The sequence below is a fragment of the Phytophthora ramorum genome (genome assembly GCF_020800215.1).
Source record: "Phytophthora ramorum isolate Pr-102 chromosome Unknown Phyram_PR-102_s0006, whole genome shotgun sequence".
Classification (NCBI taxonomy): domain Eukaryota; phylum Oomycota; class Peronosporomycetes; order Peronosporales; family Peronosporaceae; genus Phytophthora; species Phytophthora ramorum.
This window is the reverse complement of record NW_027150652.1, coordinates 1521856-1540100: the sequence shown is the minus strand read 5'-3', so window position 1 is coordinate 1540100 and position 18245 is coordinate 1521856. Positions and strand designations below refer to the sequence as shown.

At 52.8% G+C, this 18245-nt stretch overlaps 8 protein-coding genes across 8 annotated transcripts; 3 read left to right on the top strand and 5 right to left on the bottom strand.

Annotated features, from left to right (window-relative positions):
• Positions 1 to 5: 5 nt before the first annotated feature.
• Positions 6 to 1698, top strand: KRP23_7359 (REST corepressor; the record flags this gene model as incomplete). Its single annotated transcript, XM_067892664.1, has 9 exons — positions 6 to 122; positions 188 to 311; positions 398 to 504; positions 583 to 658; positions 738 to 820; positions 898 to 1063; positions 1140 to 1316; positions 1386 to 1468; positions 1546 to 1698. 9 exons carry the CDS (start codon positions 6 to 8, stop codon positions 1696 to 1698), a joined length of 1086 nt encoding a protein of 361 aa, XP_067744522.1.
• A 100-nt stretch (positions 1699 to 1798) lies between these two features.
• Positions 1799 to 3625, bottom strand: KRP23_7358 (PHD finger protein 10; the record flags this gene model as incomplete). Its single annotated transcript, XM_067892663.1, has 3 exons — positions 1799 to 2582; positions 2663 to 2870; positions 2956 to 3625. The coding sequence occupies 3 exons, from the start codon at positions 3623 to 3625 to the stop codon at positions 1799 to 1801; spliced, it is 1662 nt and encodes a 553-aa protein (XP_067744521.1).
• Positions 3626 to 4026: 401 nt separating this feature from the next.
• Positions 4027 to 5031, bottom strand: KRP23_7357 (Transaldolase; the record flags this gene model as incomplete). Its single annotated transcript, XM_067892662.1, has 1 exon — positions 4027 to 5031. One exon carries the CDS (start codon positions 5029 to 5031, stop codon positions 4027 to 4029), a length of 1005 nt encoding a protein of 334 aa, XP_067744520.1.
• Positions 5032 to 5514: 483 nt separating this feature from the next.
• Positions 5515 to 6641, bottom strand: KRP23_7356 (S-adenosylmethionine mitochondrial carrier protein; the record flags this gene model as incomplete). The annotated part of the gene is made up of 5 exons (XM_067892661.1): positions 5515 to 5829; positions 5904 to 6101; positions 6174 to 6286; positions 6358 to 6514; positions 6585 to 6641. 5 exons carry the CDS (start codon positions 6639 to 6641, stop codon positions 5515 to 5517), a joined length of 840 nt encoding a protein of 279 aa, XP_067744519.1.
• Positions 6642 to 7250: 609 nt separating this feature from the next.
• Positions 7251 to 9114, top strand: KRP23_7355 (Developmentally-regulated G-protein 1; the record flags this gene model as incomplete). The annotated part of the gene is made up of 10 exons (XM_067892660.1): positions 7251 to 7281; positions 7349 to 7437; positions 7503 to 7542; positions 7620 to 7698; positions 7778 to 7874; positions 7946 to 8206; positions 8287 to 8535; positions 8602 to 8679; positions 8743 to 8817; positions 8890 to 9114. 10 exons carry the CDS (start codon positions 7251 to 7253, stop codon positions 9112 to 9114), a joined length of 1224 nt encoding a protein of 407 aa, XP_067744518.1.
• Positions 9115 to 9255: 141 nt separating this feature from the next.
• On the bottom strand, positions 9256 to 11856 carry KRP23_7354 (uncharacterized protein; the record flags this gene model as incomplete). Its single annotated transcript, XM_067892659.1, has 5 exons — positions 9256 to 9382; positions 9442 to 9564; positions 9641 to 10000; positions 10071 to 10115; positions 10214 to 11856. 5 exons carry the CDS (start codon positions 11854 to 11856, stop codon positions 9256 to 9258), a joined length of 2298 nt encoding a protein of 765 aa, XP_067744517.1.
• Positions 11857 to 11939: 83 nt separating this feature from the next.
• On the top strand, positions 11940 to 13433 carry KRP23_7353 (2-succinylbenzoate--CoA ligase; the record flags this gene model as incomplete). Its single annotated transcript, XM_067892657.1, has 1 exon — positions 11940 to 13433. One exon carries the CDS (start codon positions 11940 to 11942, stop codon positions 13431 to 13433), a length of 1494 nt encoding a protein of 497 aa, XP_067744516.1.
• Positions 13434 to 15469: 2036 nt separating this feature from the next.
• KRP23_7352 (DDB1- and CUL4-associated factor 7) lies at positions 15470 to 16787 on the bottom strand (the record flags this gene model as incomplete). The annotated part of the gene is made up of 5 exons (XM_067892656.1): positions 15470 to 15899; positions 15975 to 16105; positions 16181 to 16297; positions 16375 to 16569; positions 16632 to 16787. The coding sequence occupies 5 exons, from the start codon at positions 16785 to 16787 to the stop codon at positions 15470 to 15472; spliced, it is 1029 nt and encodes a 342-aa protein (XP_067744515.1).
• Between the last annotated feature and the right edge of the window lie 1458 nt (positions 16788 to 18245).

The following is an 18245-nucleotide window of genomic DNA, read 5'->3' as shown; positions in this document are numbered from 1 at the left end:
CGGGTATGGCGCGCCGCAGGTACAGCGACGTCGCCGAGTCTCGAAGCGAGTCCCAGGAGGAGCGATCGCCGCTGACACCTAACAAGGCGGCGCTGCTGAGGGTGCAGAAGAGACCGAGTCCAGTAGGTGTCGGGGGCAGTTAGAAAATGGGCCCATTCCCACTAATTATTTCGTCTTGCTGCGGCAGTTGAGACTGGACAGCAGCAGTGGGGACGACGTTGGCAGTGCGGACGAACAGGATGGGCATAAAGTGGCCCCTGCGGCGTCAATCTGGCGAGGAGATCAAGTGCCAGACGCTGCCGATGCTGATGGTAAAGGGGCTGGAAGACTCTGCGGGGCAGGTGTTGGTACTGAGTTGCTGACAGACATTGCGGCGCTTGTTCACTTGTTTGTGCAGTGAAAATGAACAGCATCCGCCGCTATTTGCGAGCGGCGCGGGCGCTATACGAGATGCAGTTCCAGATGAAGCGACCGTCGGCCATTTTGAAGATGAAGCCCAACTCGGTGAGGCGAAGGATAATGCAAGCGTAGCGATGACCGTGCTGATTCTAAACGGTTGATATGACTTTTGTTGTGGTTCAGTACGGACTGAAAAGCCGCTCTACCTTTGATGCCCTGGCGGCGCTAGTGTCTCCATTACGGGCGCACCAGGTTCTTGGTAAGTCTCAATCCCATGCAGGAGACACGTTGGATTTTTTTTTTTTAATTCTAACACATCATGCAACTACGCTGCTTAGATGATTGGACGGGACTAGAGGTTGGTCTCTTCGAGGAGGCTTATGAACGCTTCGGCAAGGACTTCCACGCGATTGCTGAACAGGTGTCCATTGTGGTTTGATTTTAAGCGCGCTGGCTGATCGTACACATTTGCTCACTTCATGCTTGCTCTTACTACAGCTTCCAAGGAAAAGCGTGAAGAACACTATCGCGTTCTATTATATCTGGAAGAAGCACGGATCATGCGCCAAAACTCGAGACGACGGTAGTTTCTCAGACGATTTCCTACCGGAGCCAGAACCAGACGTATCGAGTGAAACGCTCAAGCTCATGGATTGTCTTCGAAGTACGCGCCTTTTGTCTTTGTTGGTACAGCTCGTCTATTCGAGATAACTTACGATGATTATTTTTGCATTCACTAGAGCGTCAGCTCTACATTCAAGACTATCTGGATGCTGCCCGAGCAATGTATTCTCCCCAGCCAGCCTACGCGTCCAACCACAAAAGACAAAAGATGTCCGAGTTCGGTTTGCAACGCATTTCCTGCTTTCAGCAAGGTCTCAAGGGATTATCTCCATTGCGTGTTTCATCCGTGTTAGGTAAGTCTCACTTCGTTGTTGGTATCTTATCATTCGCTCACTCAACAAAATGTGCCGGGCGAATGATAGACTTGTGGACCCCTTTCGAGATCAGAGTATTTGAGGTCGCAATTGAGTGTTACGGCAAGAATTTCCCGCTTATTGCCGATGTGGTTAGTGTCAGCACGTTCGGGTGGCAGCAAACACAATTTCTTTGGATACTGATGGCTGTTGTTGTTTCGGGCGGCAGATTCGCAGCAAGTCCTGTGGGGACGTGATCGCGTTCTACTACATTTGGAAGAGCGATTCGCATTATCAAGTCGTGAAAAACCGATGGGAAAGCAAGAACGACACTCGCACAACGAAGAAAACACCCGCGATCTCCAAAAGCAAATGCGGATGAGCTTGCCATCAGTTGTAGGAGCGGCGAAACGTTTGTATATTTCAATCAAACGCCATGAGATAGACTATCACTATCCCTTGCTTCGCAAAGACTGCCTAGTTTAATCGATGGAGATGACTTCCTGCTCCACAACCAGACCTTCTTGGGGATAGTTTTGCAGCGTCTTGCATGCAGTGCACACCCACGAGGCCGGAGGCAGCTCCTTCATGTTGATGCAGTACTTGTGGAACATGCGCTGGCACATATCACAGAGCACCAACTCGTCTTCGTTTTCAACTTGCGAGCAAATCTCACAGTACTCTGAGTCCATCATGTACGTGCGTGAGTTGTATAGCACAGGCTGCGAGGTTCCGGGCTCCTGCTTGTGGATCTGCTTTGTTTCCATTAATTTGATGTTGCGGTACAACTGAAAGCCGTGCAGCGCGTGTCCAATGTTCTTCAAGTCCAGCTTCTGGCTCATAAAGAAGGGGAATTCCACCTGCAGAGCCTTAAAACCTTGGAGCTGGCGTTGCTGCAGCAGACGCACAAGTGCGACGTACTCTGACGGACGCGCGCGGTTTTTGCCAAAGATTTGCACCAGACTCTTCCTCGCGTCCAGGCTGAGCCATACAAACTCGTCCGTGATGAAGTCCTCGGCCAGCATGTGCAGCTCCATCAGATCACATGCCACCTGCCAGCATGTAAACGATCCGAGCACGTTGTCTTGGAACTTGCGGAGGGTTTCGAAAATTCCCTCAGATGTGGTGCACGCCTTAACCGCAACCGTGGTATCGTCGATATTTTGCAAAAATTGCTCCAGCGCCTCCAGGTACGAAGCCACCGTGAGCTCGCGGCCACCGGCCAGAAGTCCACTGTCGTTGGTGCGCTTTGCCATTGCATGCAGGCTGTGGGCGAATCCCAGCAAGACATAATAGTATCGGTTAACGCTATGCCTCTTCAAATCGATGAAAAATCAACTACATACCGCTTTTGGAAGGTGGAGAAATCGTCGGAGCTGGGAATGCCCTTGAGTTTGTGAAAAGTCTCGAGTTGGTTGCAATACCTGAACACCACTGCCATCCAAAGGACTTCGCGCAGACCCAGACGCCCTTGGTGGGATTGTTGCCATCGAAGCACATGCTTTCGGAGGTACGCCGTACTGCGGTCTAGCTCGCGATAAATGTTGCAAGTTGCTGTTCGACAGCAAATAAACAATAAAACAGCTAGGTGTCAGTACCTGAAAGCGAAAATGCCATCGCTGGCTTCCCGAAAACGTACCGAATTTAATCAGGCACGGGTCGACACGCGGCACATCGTTGCTGATCGAGTAGCTGTGCCACATTCCGTGGCGTTGGTACACAAAGTCGTAGAACGTGAGCGCTCCGAGCCACCAGCTCTTGTAGCCTTTGCCGTCCGCACTGTCGAGCAGCTGGTCACCCAGGAAGTTGAGCGTGCGTCGCTGGCGCTTGGCGGGCTCTGCATCCTGTCCCTTGAACCGCTTGGAGGACGTCGAAGCATTGCCGTCCAGGCGTTGCTTCTTGCGACGGAGGTACGTGTCCTCGCACTCTTTGCTGCACACGGGGACAGCGCCCCCTGCGCGCTTTGCCGAGAATTCGGGGTTGGCGGCGTGGCACACGAAGCAGTAGTTGGGGTCCGCGGTTCTGGCATCACCCGACGGCCGCATGCCCTTGATCTCCAGGTACTTGGCCTCGCAGCCCACGGAGCACACGGGAACGGGCGGCGCCTTCTTGGCCGTGTTCGTGGACATGTACTCGGGGTTGGGCATGTGACAGATGAAGCATTCGGTCAGGCTCGCGCTCGGCGACGGCGTCACGGCGTCGTCCGCCGAGCCCGCGGCGTCTCCGTCTTCGCTGTCCGTGGCATGCGCGCTGCCGGTGCTGCCGTTGAACCAGCGGCTGAGCTGGAACTCGTCCCCGAAGTTCACCATGTCGCCCGTATCCGATGCTGTCCGCGCGCGCCAATAACCAATTGAGGCGTTCGTTTTGACCTGAGCGGCGAGTACCGTGAATTCCTACTAAGTACGAGAAATACGATCTTGATGCGATCTTTCCGAATGTTCGCAATCGGGCGACACCACATTTTTCCCGCCATCGAGGGCGAGGAAGAGCGTGCATGCCACGTTCGTGCCAACTGCATGCACCTAGACGACACCGATTGGAATGCAAAGACTTCATTGTTAAATTCGTGCAACGACGTATGGACGCAGTCCTTGCTGGCACCGATGCAGAAATCCCTATAACCTCAAGGAGCGCTCAGTTAGCGCTGGCGCCCGACAGTCGAGCGTGGCTCACCCTCGTGCGCCAATGCAGAAAGCTTGCAAGTCGGCGCTTAAGCACTCAGCTTGGCCTTGAGGATCTGCTCGAGCTTGACGATGTCAGCGCTGAAGCCTCGGATGCCCTCGGCGAGCTTCTCCGTGGCCATGGCGTCCTCGTTCATGCTCACACGGAAGTCCTTCTCGTCGTACGAGAGCTTCTCGCCCGTGTACGCCTTGCCGGCCGTCTCGGAGTCCAGCTTCTTCTCGAGCTTGGTGGTGGTCTTGGTCAGCTCCTCCAGGAGGTTGGGGGAGATGGTCAGGCGGTCGCAGCCGGCCAGCTCGGTGATCTCGCCGGTGTTACGGAAGCTGGCGCCCATGACGATGGTCTTGTAGTCGTACTTCTTGTAGTACTGGTAGATCTTGGTTACAGACACGACGCCAGGGTCCTCGTGCGACTCGTAGCTGGACTTGCCAGTCTTAGCCTTGTGCCAGTCCAGGATGCGGCCCACGAAGGGTGAGATGAGCGTGGCACCGGCCTCGGCGCAGCCCACGGCCTGGGCGAAGCCGAAGAGTAGCGTCATGTTGCAGGAGATGCCCTCCTCCTGCAGCTTCTTGCAGGCCTGGATGCCCTCCCACGTGCTGGCAATCTTGATGAGGATGCGGTCCTTCTTGATGCCGGCCTTCTCGTACAGATCGATGATGCGGTGGGCGCGAGCGATCGTGCTCTCCGTGTCAAAGCTCAGGCGGGCGTCCACCTCGGTGGACACGTAGCCGGGCACGACCTTAAGGATTTCCAGGCCGAAGTTCACCGACAGCTTGTCAATGACGTAGCCCAGACGCTCCTTCTCCGAGAGGTCGGCCGACAAGCCTTTGCCGTATGCAACGGCGTCATCCACGAGGGACGAGTACTGCTCCATCTGGGCGGCCTTGAACAGCAGCGACGGGTTCGTGGTGGCGTCCTGCGGCTTGAACTTGTTGATCTGCTCGAAGTCGCCCGTGTCGGCCACCACAGTCGTGAACTGCTTGAGCTGGTCCAGCTGCGAGGCCTCGCGGAGCTTCTTGTTGGGGGAGGCGGCCATCTTGACGGGTGGATGAGAAGTAGAAGAGGAGCTGAGGTGCTTGAGCTTCAGCGCGCAGATTCGAAAGTGAGCTGCCTGCAACCAAGCAGGGCGGACACCTGCGACAAGTTTGACTGGATTAAAGTATGCGGGAGTATCGACGAGTGATTGTGGGCCAGGAGGGGAGGGTTTCATTTGAGTGACGTATCTGCTGCTACCGCGATCCAGCTGATGATGTGGTTGACCAAGACTACGTATCCGCAGTATGGGACACCTTGCCGAGGCACTAACCCCGTCAGCACTCGCAATCCGACCGCATTGAGCGCTGAGCCTCGGGGGCAAGCTTCTCTGGCAAGAATCAGCGCCAATTTGCCTCTCATTCAGGCAGGTTGGAGGCGTGGCCACTTCAAGTTCAACTGACGTTCTAGACGGTGACGTCCGCTGGAGAGCGCCGCCACATTTCTTTATTGGAACTGCTATCGCTACGGGCCGCTGTCGACCACGTTACATGATCGTGGCAAACGTCGAGCTGGTTTTCTCGTACATGCCGAAGAAGACGAAGCCGCCGATGCTGATCCACATCGTGCGCGGACCCACGCCTGAGAACAGGCGCTTCAGGCCTTCGTCCGTGTACACGCGCGACAGCGTGCTCAGCGTGCCCTTGTACGGAACGCCCTTGGCGTCCTTGCCGAGCATCAGACGCGTCTTCACCACGTCCAGCGGGGTCGTGATACTCGCCGCCACGCCGCCGGCGATCGATCCGCAGACTGCTCCCTGCAGCGATGTCACGGGGGCGTCCTGCTTCTGCGACCATTTATACTGTGGTTGAAAAGACGCCCGCATTGTGTTAGTCGTATCCATTCACGCGTAAAACTGCTTGAAAGACGCGTTACCTTCAGGCCCTCCCACAGCGGGAATTGAATAAAGGAGAACGGGATCTCTCGTGCGATCATGCTCCAATAGCCTCGGTAGAACCCTGCCACTCCCTCGGCCGCGCGAATGGCATTGAGAGCTTCCGGCAGCGACTTGTAGACCCCCGTCTGCATACGCTGCTTCACTATCTCGGTGGGGGTGCGCACCAAGCATGCCGCCTGAGCACACAGTCACATCACTCAAGGTCAACAACACCGCTCCGGGCGCGTGTAGCCAGATAACACACGCACCATTTCACCCGATGCAGCGGCCGCCATGTGCACGAGCGGAGAATGCTTCTTTTCCGGAGCAACCAGTCCGATCAGCGACTTGGACGTCTCGTAGGTGCTGAAGAAGAGCGCGCCTGTGAGTCACAGCGAGCGTCAAGCACAGCACAGGCATGCGCACCAGTGCACTAAGCATTCGTGCACGCACCTCCAGGAGCAGATCCTGCGGCGGCAGCCGACAAGCCCGAGTAGACACCGCGGAAGCCGCCAGCCTTGAAGAAGCCATGGGCGGACTGCAGGCGCGTCTTGATGGTGTCCAGCGGGAAGAGTGCGATGTCCACGGACGTCCCAGCCACTGCTCCTCCCTGCCCACAAGCAATGAAAGCGTGAGCAACGCACCAACATACACACCAACCGCCATGCGAGCAAGCTCACCAGCAGAGCGGGGATAAATCCGCGTGCAGGGGGCGCGTTGTGTGCACTGTCGGCCATCTCTGTGCAGGAATGAGCTCCGCGGCACGCGCTCGGCGGGATCGAAGTTCAAAGCGCGATTATGCAAACTTCAGACCACCCTTTAATTTTCAAACTGGAGCAAATATCGTTAGATCTGAGTACTTTTGCCCGTTTACCAGTGTTTTGTCCTTAAAATCCAGCCTCATGTGGAGCCAAATGATCATATCTGATCTGACATATTGCCCACTATACTGTGTTTTGTATGAACCATCAAAATCACTTTATCCTATTATTGGAATGGATGCTTTTTGTAAGGACAAATCAGCTATTAGATAGCTATATCGGATGCCTTGGAGTATAGCGACTTCTTGAGCGATGAGTGAGTTTGGCGAAGCAGCGTTGCTGCCATCTACCAGATCTAAGCAAGGACTAGATATCCATGCCTGTTGGTTAGATCATGGATCTAAAATGATACCAAGCGAGGCTCTCATGCTGTGGTCCTTTTATTTGACGTAAACAAAATTTTGTTGGGTTTAAATTTAAAATTTCACATACTGGTCCTGCTCTGTCAACTTCTAGAAGACTGGCGGGGAAACTTAACCACTCAAGCAGGACGCGGCTTCAGGGGCAGCGGATCGCGAGGCAACCATGGGGATCATCGATCGCATCAAGGAGATCGGTGCGCCTCTGTTAGTAACTAGAAGGGCGTGTGGACGTGACTTAACCAACCTCCGACGTGTGTGTAGAGGATGAGATGAAGCGGACGCAGATCAACAAGGCCACGGAGGGCCATCTTGGCCGCCTCAAGGCCAAGTTAGCCAAGCTCCGCACAGAGGTGCACCCTGCTCTGTCTTCGGACTTGTGTGGCCAGTTACTGATTCTCTCGCTTTGCGATCGCAGCTTCTTGAGGAAGGGAAGTCGAGTGGCGGCGGTGGCGAAGGTGCGTTCTTGTGTACTGCAATCGAAGCTGTAGACTGTGCGTGGTCGTTAAGCTTGTATTTACTGAACTTGTGACAGGCTTCGATGTGGCCAAGAGTGGCGATGGACGCGTCGCGCTGATTGGATTTCCTAGTGTGGGAAAATCGACGATGCTGAGGTGGGGAGGGACTTGTGCACGAAGGTTCTACCTACCGACAGTGCCATACTCACGTTTACACTGCTTTGATACATTACAGCCAGCTGACGGAAACGCAGTCGGAGACAAACGCGGTGGAGTTCACCACGTTGACGTGCATTCCTGGCAACTTGATCTACAACGACGTCCGCATCCAGGTGAGCTAAACGACCTGGGAGGTCAAGGGCTATGAGACCAGAACTAACATGTTGCTGTTGTTGCCATGCAGCTGCTGGATCTTCCGGGTATTATTGAAGGTGCTGCGCACGGACGAGGACGTGGACGAGAGGTCATTGCTGTGGCCAAGTCCGCCGACATGATCCTGATGGTGCTGGATGCTGGTCGTGAGGCTGGCAACCGCCACCGTGAGATTCTGGAGAACGAACTGGAGACTGTCGGATTGCGCCTCAACCGACAGCCACCTGACATTTACTTTCGCAAGAAAAATGGCGGTGGTATCACTTTCAACAGCACTCTTCGTCTGACCAAGGTACGTTAAATTGATGTTGGACTTCTCGTTTTACTTGCTGTTCCTGACAGTGCATCGATTGATGACTGCAATTTTTCCAGCTCGGAGACGATCCGTACCAAACAGTGTACAAAATTCTGCACGAGTACAAACTTCACAACTGCGAGGTGCTGTTCCGTGAAGACTGCACGACGGATGATCTGATCGATGTGATCGAAGGCAACCGAAAGTATGTCAAGTGCTTGTACGTATACAACAAGATCGACGTTGTGTCGATCGAAGATGTGGACCGGTTGGCACGGATGCCCAACTCGACTGTCATCGCCTGTGCCCACGGCAATCGCCCAGCAGTACGTTCCCTTTTATTCGATCACTGCAGTGCCGCCTCGTAACTAACAATGGGGCTTGTTGGCTAGCTTAACTTTGACACGCTTCTGGCCAAGATGTGGGACTACATGGGACTGACACGCGTCTACACCAAACGTCGTGGAGAGGTGCGATATATTGACATTGCAGTTTTGGAGCTGTTGCTGAGCCTTTTTGTTATTGATTTGTAGGCCCCTCAATTCGAGGAACCCGTCGTCTTGGGTTCGGAGCGGAAAGGTGTCAGCGTTCAATCTGCGTGCATGTCGGTACGTCTTAGCTCTTGCTGTACTCTAATTGGGAAGCTGTTTTGCTGAGTGGATTTCTGCGTCATTATACAGATTTCAAAAGACATGCTTGATAATTTCAACTATGCACTAGTCTGGGGCACGAGCACGAAATACAACCCGCAGCGTGTTGGCAAGGAGCACATGCTAAATGATGAGGACGTGCTGCAGGTTATTGTGAAGACGGCTAACCAGCAAAAGCGCGACAAGAACTACAACCAAAAAGTGCAGGCGTACTTCGACAAGTACAAGAAGAAGAAAAAAGCGCTCAAGACCTAAGGCTGCCCTTGAGCATGCGGCACAGCAAGACTTGAATGGATTGAATACCAGAGTGTAGTCGCCATTGTAAGAGAAGCTACTGGAGCTAATAGATGTTGCTGATTACAACTACTGGCCCGTTCGAAGTACTTCTAGTACTTATCAGTTATCACCTTCTGTTGCACTGTTGTTTGAGTTCGCCGATGTAGCTTTGAACATGTCGTATTCCTCGTGCTGTGTCGTATGTCCGTACAGATTTTTTAGGCGCTTCGTAATGCGCTCGAAAGTCCTTAAAAAAAAAGCAGGTCAATACCAGATTGGAATTCCACGAACCATACATCAACTCACTCATGCTTCATGGGTGGGTAGATAGCAGTGTCAGGATCCTCTGGTCTACACATGGTTCGTCGCACGTGCTCAAGAACAAACCGCCAGTTCGCAATTGGTTTTTTCCTCGTTGGAAGCGAAGACCTAAGAAACAGTATACGCAGGGTCAAGATTCGTGTCCAACGTTTTGTCCAAAAGCATTGTCGAGTTGACTTCTCACCAGCATCGTTTGTCGTAGTCAAATCCGTTGTCAATGCCTTGGAGCGCCTTCCCGTTAGCAGAAAGCAAGGACTCGACAAACCCATCTCCAAAACGTCCACCAATTCGGGCAATATTCAGCAGCGCAGAGGCAGAAGGGTTCTGTTCGCTTGGCTCTGCCTGATTCTCACTGCCAGCAGATCGTTCGCGCTTTCGTGACGAGCATCGTAGAGCTTCAGCAGCTAGGGCTACAATGGGGCGCGGTACTTGGGCAAATGCGCTTTCCTTCGGCACGTCTTGGTCGCCTTGATCTGTACCTGGCTGTTTGGTCTCTAGCAAAACCTCATAATCCTCCAAAATTTCAGATGGATCTTGAGAAAAGCTGCAGCAAGTTAGCTACCAGGTTAGGTACACTGTACACGCCAACACGGAAGTCTCAAACGAAAACGTACTCGGCATTCCGCAGGTTCCGCACATGCTGCGGCCATCGAAACTTTCTGATCACCAAAGAGGCACAATGGCCATTAGATGATGGCATATGGCAAGGTGGTTACCATAAAGCAGGATCATAAAAAACAATCGAGCTATAACTTACCGAGCATATTCGTCCAAGTGCGTTGTAGCAAATTCAATTGGTGGTCCAGTAGGCTTTACTCCACGGCGAATGGCAGTTTCTTCAATGAGAGGCACATGCGAAGTGATGTTACGCATGACGTACTTTGCTTGCCTGACCTCGCCATCCGACAAATTTCCATCATTATCTTCAACAAATTCCCCCTCGTCTTGCCACTCGTCCTCTCCCCATTCTGAACCACTTCCTTCATTGCTTTTTCCCGCAATATCGTCCTCACCAGAGTTTTCACCTTCCGTGGTTTCGTGAGGGTGCCATGCCACTTCTGAATCCGTCTCTGAAGCTGACCCTCCGTTGTTGCTGTCCGATTCGGGTTCATTATCGTACATTTTCGGCTCAATGTTCAACGGCTCGCTCATGTGTTGCTTCTCTTCGTTGTCTTCCCCACTACTGGACGAACTCAAATCTTCAAAATCGCTAGAATCGCTCCCACTCTTCGTATTTGTGCTGTTCTTCAACGGACTACACGTAGTCACCTGTTGTGGCTGTTGCTCCTCCAACTCTTCGTCATTGTTGCTGGACGAGCTCAACCCTTCGAAGTCGTTAGCGTTGCTTACATTCTCGGTATCTTTCCTCGAACTCCTCTTCTTTTGCGGCCGTTTCTCTTCCACCTCATCATTATCATCATCTTCACTGCTACTGCCCGATGAGTTTAAATCCTCGAAGTCAAGCACATGTTTGGCACGATTCGCGCTTGTTCCAGGATTCGTCTTCTTCTTTTGTGGCCGTTCCCCCCTCAACTCGCTGTCACCGTCACTGCCGCTGCTAGACGAGCTCAAATGTTCAAATTTGCTCGAGTTGTTCAATTCCGTTGTAGTCTTTCTGCTCTTCGCCAAGCCCGGTTTCTTCCTTTGCAGTGAGTTCTGCTCCAACGCGCTATCATCGTCACTGCTGCTAGACGAACTTGATTCTTTGGTGTGACCGAGGTTAACCTGTTTGTTCTCGCTCCTCAGCGCAAGTTTCTTGGATAGCACTTTCTCCTCCAATTCACTATCCTCCTCAGTGCTGCTGCTAGATGATCCCGCTATCTTAATCCTGTTGGAGGCACTCAGGCTCTTGATAGCTCTCTTGATCTCCACCGGAGCTGTGTTCTTATTGCGCGGCCGTTCCTCGTCCACCTCGCTTTCAGCGTCACTACTGGACGAGCTCAATTCTTGAACGTTGCTCACCTTCTTCGTCTTTTGCCTAGCTACCAACGGGTTCACCTTCTTTCTCCGCTGCTGTTTCTTCTTCGTCACATTTTCCTCCTCGTCACTGCTGATCCTGAACGCGCTCAGTTCGTCTGAGCTGCTGGAGTCGCTGATTTCCTTCGTAGGTCTCACAAGCCTCGACGTCTTGTTACACTGCTTCATGGCCGATGTCCTCTTCTCTGCGCTGCTACTGTCTGACGAGCTGGAGCTGCTAAATTCGTACTGCTTCTCGGGTATCGCCCTCCGCGCTCGTTTCGATTCCACCTCGCTCTCCTCTTCACTGCCGCTGCTCGAACCCTCAAAGCTGGAGTCATTCCCACTTCTATCTTCACTCTTCAAGGCTCTATCGCTCTCCGTGTCCTCGTTGACAGCGGTCAGCGCAGCCTTCGCCTTTGGCGCAGCTCCCCGCTTGGCCATCGTCCTAAAAACAATTGTTTGGACCTGAGAGCTCGGGTACCCGACCAATCGGGTACGGTAGAAATGCTACTGTGAATATTGCGATGGCGTCACTGGGCGTGAAGCAAGGAGAGCTGGCGCTGTTCACCGCCGACGGCCGCGTCGCCCCCACGGCGCTCGTGCAGGCAGGAGACAGGCACGTGCAGGTGATATATGGTAGTCTGCGTGCGCAGCTGCAGCCGTTGGGGTTGTCGCTGCTGCAGCGCGCGGGCGTCAAGCGCGGTGAGGCCTTCATCCTGGTGTTGGACAACGACCGCACGAGCGTCGCATGCATGCTGGCGGCCATGCAGCTGCAGAGCGTGTGCATCCTCGTGGGCCGCAGTCGTGTGGCGCTGCTGGAGCACGTGAAGACGCAGACGGGTGTCTGCAAAGTGCTCACAGTGGACGACCCGACCACTGCCGTGACCGTGCAGGACGACGCCAACCCACAAGCTGCAGGTGACTCGACCACCGAATCGGCCGCGATCCCGTGGCTACGAGACGAGGAAATCGCCAAGAACGGCTGCGTCTGCATGCTCACGTCCGGCAGTGTGGGCACGCCCAAGGTTGTGCCCTGCACGTGGGAGCACATGCTCCTGCAAGGCGAGTCGACGCACCAGCAGCTCTTCCCCAAAGGCCCGGCACGCATCATCTGCGGCACTTCCATCTCGCACGCATTCTCCATCAACACCATATTCGCGCTGTTCACGTCGCCGTACGACGCGCAATCGGAACTTTGCTTCGCCTCCAGCGCCGTGGGGCTCTACACGCTGCTCGCGCAGCGCACTGAACTCTTCACGGCACTGTACGCGACGCCTGGGACATACACCGCACTCGCCGCCATGCCGTCGACTGCGCTGCATGCCGACGTTCCGTATTGCGCGGGTACGCGTCTCCCTCTGGCATTATTTCGCAAAATGCGGGACGAATATGGACTGCTGCTGATGCAAAACTACGGCTCGACGGAGATGGGAGACATGGCGGCTTGGTATCTACACGGCAAAAAGTTTGACGAAGAGCTGCAGGAGATGGAAAGCAATGAGAAACAGCTTTATGTTGGCAGTGTGTGGCCGGGAGTGGAAACTCGCACTGAAGACAACGGCGAGGTCACGATGAAGACCCCGTGGCAATCTGTGGGATACGTCAAGGAGCAAGAGCTGCACCGCTTTAACGAGTCGGTGCATCACACGTCTGACCTCGGTATTGTCGTGCAAGACGCCAATGGAGTTGACTGCGTATGGCTCCAGGGACGCCTCCGCCCAGCTGTCGAGGTCGAGTGGCAGGACCAACGAACGGCATACTTTCCGAACGAGATCGAAGCTGTGATAGTTGCACACCCCGGCGTTTCAGATGCGCTCGTGCTTATTCAGAGTGAAGCGAACCGCAAAGAAGGCATCGTCCGAGCTCGTGTCGTTTTGGAGGACGGTGCCGCTGTTAATGCATCAGATTTGAAAGACTGGTGCGTCGACCACGACTTGTCAGCTCTGCGCGATGCACTGGTCGTTGAGATGGCGAACTTTTTACCCTGTAGCCCGGCTGGAAAACTTATGTACGCATAAGTGAAACTTTGTAGCACCAATCCTCTCGGAAGAAAACCAATGCCACAAACGCGAAACAAAATGTGTAATGGAGATTCGTGTTGCATTTCCGGATCCACCACACGCTACGGTGATGTCCCATTCCTCGAGTGGAAAATGGATCACCCAAAGTAAAGGTGAGCAATCAACAGCAACACGCAAAATATCTCAATTTGCTGGAGACGAGTTCACGAGCAGTGTAGCGTACCTTGATTGAAGGGCTCGCTGAAAACATCGGTGAGGGCTCTCATGATACTTTCTCGTTCCGAGCAGTACGGGGACCCACCAGCATTGATGGCTGGTAGTCGAGCATATCTGGATTTATAAGACCAAAATAACGAGATGTTGGTGATTTGGACGTTGAATTGGTTGCACTATGGCTGTGGTACGACATTTTGTAAATCCCCAGACTCAAAAAGTTCTGGCAGATATTCTGCTATGGGGTTGCCAGCCAAGGTGATATAGTACGGCTGCAAGCGGACGAGTGAGGATGCAGATCCAAAGCGCCACTTGATGTCCAAGTCATCCGGCAATGCCTGCAAGTTCGTCTGACAAAAATATATCTGGAGTAGATTGAGTGGAAAATCGAGAAACTGGAAGGCACGTCATATTCACTCAAACCACGGACAAAGAAGGCATTTCGGGGTCGAGTTATACACCCGAATTTCTGTCAGTCGGTGAAATACCTGAAAGCTTTTAGGCACCCCAAGACTAACGCAGTGCAGGAATTGAAGCTTTATTGTGGTATTGATAGCGAACCTGACTGCACTTCTTCCATGGCACCGATGATTCTGAGGTTGTGACAATCGAAGTTTAACTTGAAACAAGATGGGTTGCCCCAGCCATGGGCTGCACTGCAGGCATGTACTCTACTAATGATTTTTGCGTGGATTCATGCATGTGATGCGGACGCCTTCTGCAATATTCTTCGCACGTTCTAGCTGCGCCTGCACGGAGGACCGCATCCGCCAGAATACTGTAGGAATCAAGAGCAATGGCTGACGTAGTGCCACATGTAGCTGGAAAGCCCTCGAGCGGTCGAGTGTTACCAGTATTGTTTAGGTTGCAGCCACAGCATCGAAGCCCCAAGTAGAAGCCTGCGTTATAGGCACGTGGCAACATACACGAAAAGGATAGCAACCATTGACCGTCGATAACATGGTACTTCAAGTTGTACGATACCCCATCTTTATCGGAAAGATGACAAGCATCGTGTATTGAGGAATCGCACCCTTCTCCAGTACTTGTTCGAGCTCATCGACCTGCTATCGACGGCGAGGTACGATCACACACATTAGCCTAACGCGTCACAAAATGTTCGTGGCCCCGTAGTTTTTGGAGGCTGGTCCAAGACATGATCGAATCAGGAAAGCGAGACGATATCAGTTTGAAGCACATCTTCCCAAACGCGACTTTCACTTTGATCGCTAACTCGCGCGGATGATCAACTAGGTATCTCATTATACTATCCACATCTTCTGCACGAAGCTCTTGTATCCACGACTCGATGGAGCCCACGATTTTCTCGGCTTGACCGGCTTGTTGGAGGCGATACGAGTAATCCTTTACTTGAGCGTCGCTAGAATCACGCTTTTCCTTTCAAACGTCCACCGCCAACTTGGGCCGTTACGAACGACGGTGTCAAAAATGCGGTCCTTGGTGATAGCAAAACTCTCAATCAGCTGAACGAGTTCATACTCGCCGTCTTCCATGCCAACATGGCGTCCTTTCAGCTTCACCTTGTGGTTGTCTCCATCAATGAAGCAACGAATGCGATGCTTTTTGCGCAGCGACTTGCAGTAGCTCCCCCCTTTCCAATGACAGCTCCCACTGGAGAATCGAATTCTTTTTTGCGTAGTGAATGATGACGTGCCTGGGAGACTGATGTTGAGAAATACGAGGATGCACTGGTCGATCCTCTTAACTGGCGGATGTCGTGGCCACATATATGGATGGATGGATTCGACTTGATTGACGCTCAAAGCTCACATTAATAAAAACCGAGTGATGACCTGCTGCTACATCTGAATGACATGCAATGCCTTCTCATCGCAGAGTGCGATGCAGTTCGGTTCTGTTGGCGACCATCGGATTTGGTTAATTGGCTCGTCCGATTTCAACAGGGTGTAGCTGCTCCAGGGTCCATCCACGTTTTCTCCGGACGTCATCATACCCGCGCAAATATCATACACGATAGCAGTGTTATCTTCCCCAGCGCTACAGAGATCGTATCGTGAGTGCGGCGACCACGACATTGAGTTGACACCTGCCTTGTGCTGATCTAGTTCCGCCATCGGGTAAATGGGGCGACGCAGGTCAATCACAGAAATCTTGGTGCTGTCGTCGGCGAAAGTCGCAATGAACCGGTCATCCCGTTTGTTCCACGCTAACCTGAGAAGTGCTGTCTTGTTTGGCTCTTCGTATACGATAGTGCTCGATGCCAAAGATCTGGTCAACACAAGAACGAACGGTCCCACCAGTTAATTCATGACTCGACGCAAGTGCATATCATACGCTGCTTACCTCAAGTCGAACAACCGCAGTGAGCCATCCCCGCCCACTGACGCAAACTTCTTCGGGTCACTGCTGGAGAACGCGATATCGTACACTTCTGTGTCATGAGCCACAATTTGGTGCTTAGGAGACGCCGGTTGCTACCAAGAGGGAAAATGTGAACACGAATCAGTTCACGAATACACCACAGTATATTCAGCACGTAGGAGACGTACGTTGATGTCCCAGATGGTGCACGTGGTACCCGTGCTGGAGGTGCCAATGATGTTGGGCTCCACCTCATTCCAATCGAAGCTGGTGAGTGGCGCGCATGCATCATTGTTATTTTTTTTCTGCAATAGACAGAGCAGCAACACACTACGCTCAGAAGAGCTATGTATAATATAAAATACCAATAACAGTCACGCACCTCTGTGAATCTCGAGTGCATCTCAATGGACGAGTCCGATATCGTCCAGAGCCGCAAGAAGTCGGCGGTCGTTGCCAACAGTTCCACATGCGAGTTGAGCGAGGCCGGAGACCACATGATCTTGGTGGGAGGGTACGTGTGGGCGATCTCCATTGCCGAGACAACCTCCTTCTGGTTGGGTGTGGGGTGGAAGATCTAATAAACAATAAAATATAAGTAAAACTGGCCAAAATATCCGGAATTAATGATCGTTTGACCTCGATCTTGTTGGCGTACTCGCCCGAAATGAAGGTGGACGCGGCGATACGCAGAGAGCTGACATCTGGTCGCCAGCATAGCCCATACAGACGGTCCCGCGTCGGGTACGTGAGGAAGGGGCGGTCGCAGAGCACCGTGCTCTGGGGCGTCGCCATCGCTGGACTTCTTTGTGTCAATTTCGATTCCGAAAATTAAGTTTATGCCATCCAATCACAGAGCCGCATTCCGAAGAAGTAGTTTCGGCTCATTTTTCAGGAATGCAGCGACCTCGACACTCCAAGCCCAAGACTGGACGACGATGTGAGGAGGAGGCGACCCGGTTGCCGTACCTGATCGCTGCAGCTCGGAGATTGAGAGGCAGTCTACAACATGTGGAGTCGGGGACTTGGACGCCGGGTGCTGTTCCGTCATCACTCAATGAAGAGCGGCAGGAAAGCGAAACGGATCTGAATAAAAGGCGCTGTACCGGCTCCCAATGCCGAGCAAAACGAAGGAAAAAACACGTTCCTGTACTTCTTCCTGGCCAAAAAGGTGGACTGAAAAACGCTGACGGAGACTGCGTGTCGACGTTGCCTGCCTTGGACGAACGCGTGATGATTCTGTACCATTCATCGCTAAAACGCGCGTGGAAACAGCAGCAGCAAGTTCAGATGAATGTACCACCGATTTCTATAACGCAGTACGGCCATGAAGCCATCTATGCAGCTACCCAGATCCAGAAGATTGCACGCGGTATAGCTGCTCGCACAGAGTGGCGAGCATTTTATTGTCTACGAAACCAACACGCGGCAACTCGCATCCAGTTCACTTTTCGCCGTGCTGTGGTATGTCGGAAAGTGTTTGCGCGGCTGGCGAAAAAGCGGAATGAACGAGCTACTCTGATCCAGGCTTGGTATCGAGGACATCGATGCCGTGATCTGCTCTTGTACCAACATATTCGAATCATGAACCAGAGAATTGCAAACTTCCAGCGATATATCCGTGGGCGTCGTCTATGGAACATCGTGATGGCAATCCTGTACATGCGACGCAATGAGGTGGCTACAAAAATTCAGCGCTGCTACCGAGGGTGGAAAGGAAGACAGCGCGCAGTAGCCATCCGCTTCCAGCAAAATCGGCATGCACGGCAACTTCTTCATGAAAGTGAGATCCATGCCCAATGCGCGCGATGCAAGGGCTGCAATCCGGAAAGCTGTACTGAGGAATCATTATTTAGATGCTTTATGGTGCGATATGTGGGCCTCCACGACTTTAGGGGAGCGAATATTCTGTGTGAAGACGGCTTACGACTTTTTCCTTCTTCGTCCAAGTTTGTATTTTTCTTCTCGGTGATCTTGCAAACCATGTGTGAAGAAATCGAAACCTCTATGGCGTATTTGAGACGAGCAAAGGAAATGGGCATTACCAACGAAGAGCTTTTTGAGGTGGGTCAGTACTTTACTGCTTTCTTGTGCTTCCTTGTACTTATTACCCTTGTTGTGATTGTTGCCGGCAGTGTGAGACGCAATTCTTTCAACCTGCACATTTGCTGCGTCCAAATGATGCTCAAGGGTTCCTAGATTTGGCTATTTTGTGTCAATGCTGTGGCCAACTCTCACGTGCAGAAGCAAATT